At 55.6% G+C, this 536-nt stretch overlaps 1 protein-coding gene across 1 annotated transcript; it reads right to left on the minus strand.

Moving 5' to 3' along the window:
• SDRG_13730 (hypothetical protein) lies at positions 1-533 on the minus strand. Its single transcript, XM_008619827.1, has 3 exons — positions 423-533; positions 179-379; positions 1-129 (listed from the first exon to the last, which is right to left on the minus strand). Exons 1-3 carry the CDS (start codon positions 456-458, stop codon positions 49-51), a joined length of 318 nt encoding a protein of 105 aa, XP_008618049.1. The 5' UTR covers positions 459-533; the 3' UTR covers positions 1-48.
• Positions 534-536: the final 3 nt, after the last annotated feature.

The following is a 536-nucleotide window of genomic DNA, read 5'->3' on the forward strand; positions in this document are numbered from 1 at the left end:
TGTAGTCCAAACGTTCGCATGTGTGGTGTTCTCTGAGTGACGAGCGCACTAGGCTTCATCTTCATGCGGCGTCGTGGCAGGTACATTCATGAGGTTGTCCAAGTCCAGAAACATGGCCGCGGCAATGCCCTGCACAAATATCGTCAGTTGCCACTCCATTGCTGATGCTACTATATACCGCAAAGGCCACTAGACCCATGAGGATAAGCCACGGCAGAATAATGTACACGGCCGAGAACGTGGCCGACCCGAGCCGGACAAGGAGGAGGACTTGGGGCGCGACGAGGAGCCCAAAGCCGAGACACGCCAAAAGCCTCAGGCCGAGTCCACTCAGTCGCGACGAGGTATCGATAAAGCACGCAGCGCACACGGTGATCAACTAATCAAGTGTCAAGCAAGGTAATACGTCATCGATGGCCTACGAAGAAGAGGCCACATGTGGCAGTCGGCACCCACATCGGGATGAAGACAACGAGCCACGACCACGTGACCGTGTGGTCGAGTTGGAGCCCGAGAAAAATGAGCTGGAGCGCAAA

This window comes from Saprolegnia diclina (assembly GCF_000281045.1).
Source record: "Saprolegnia diclina VS20 unplaced genomic scaffold supercont1.63, whole genome shotgun sequence".
NCBI lineage: Eukaryota > Oomycota > Saprolegniomycetes > Saprolegniales > Saprolegniaceae > Saprolegnia > Saprolegnia diclina.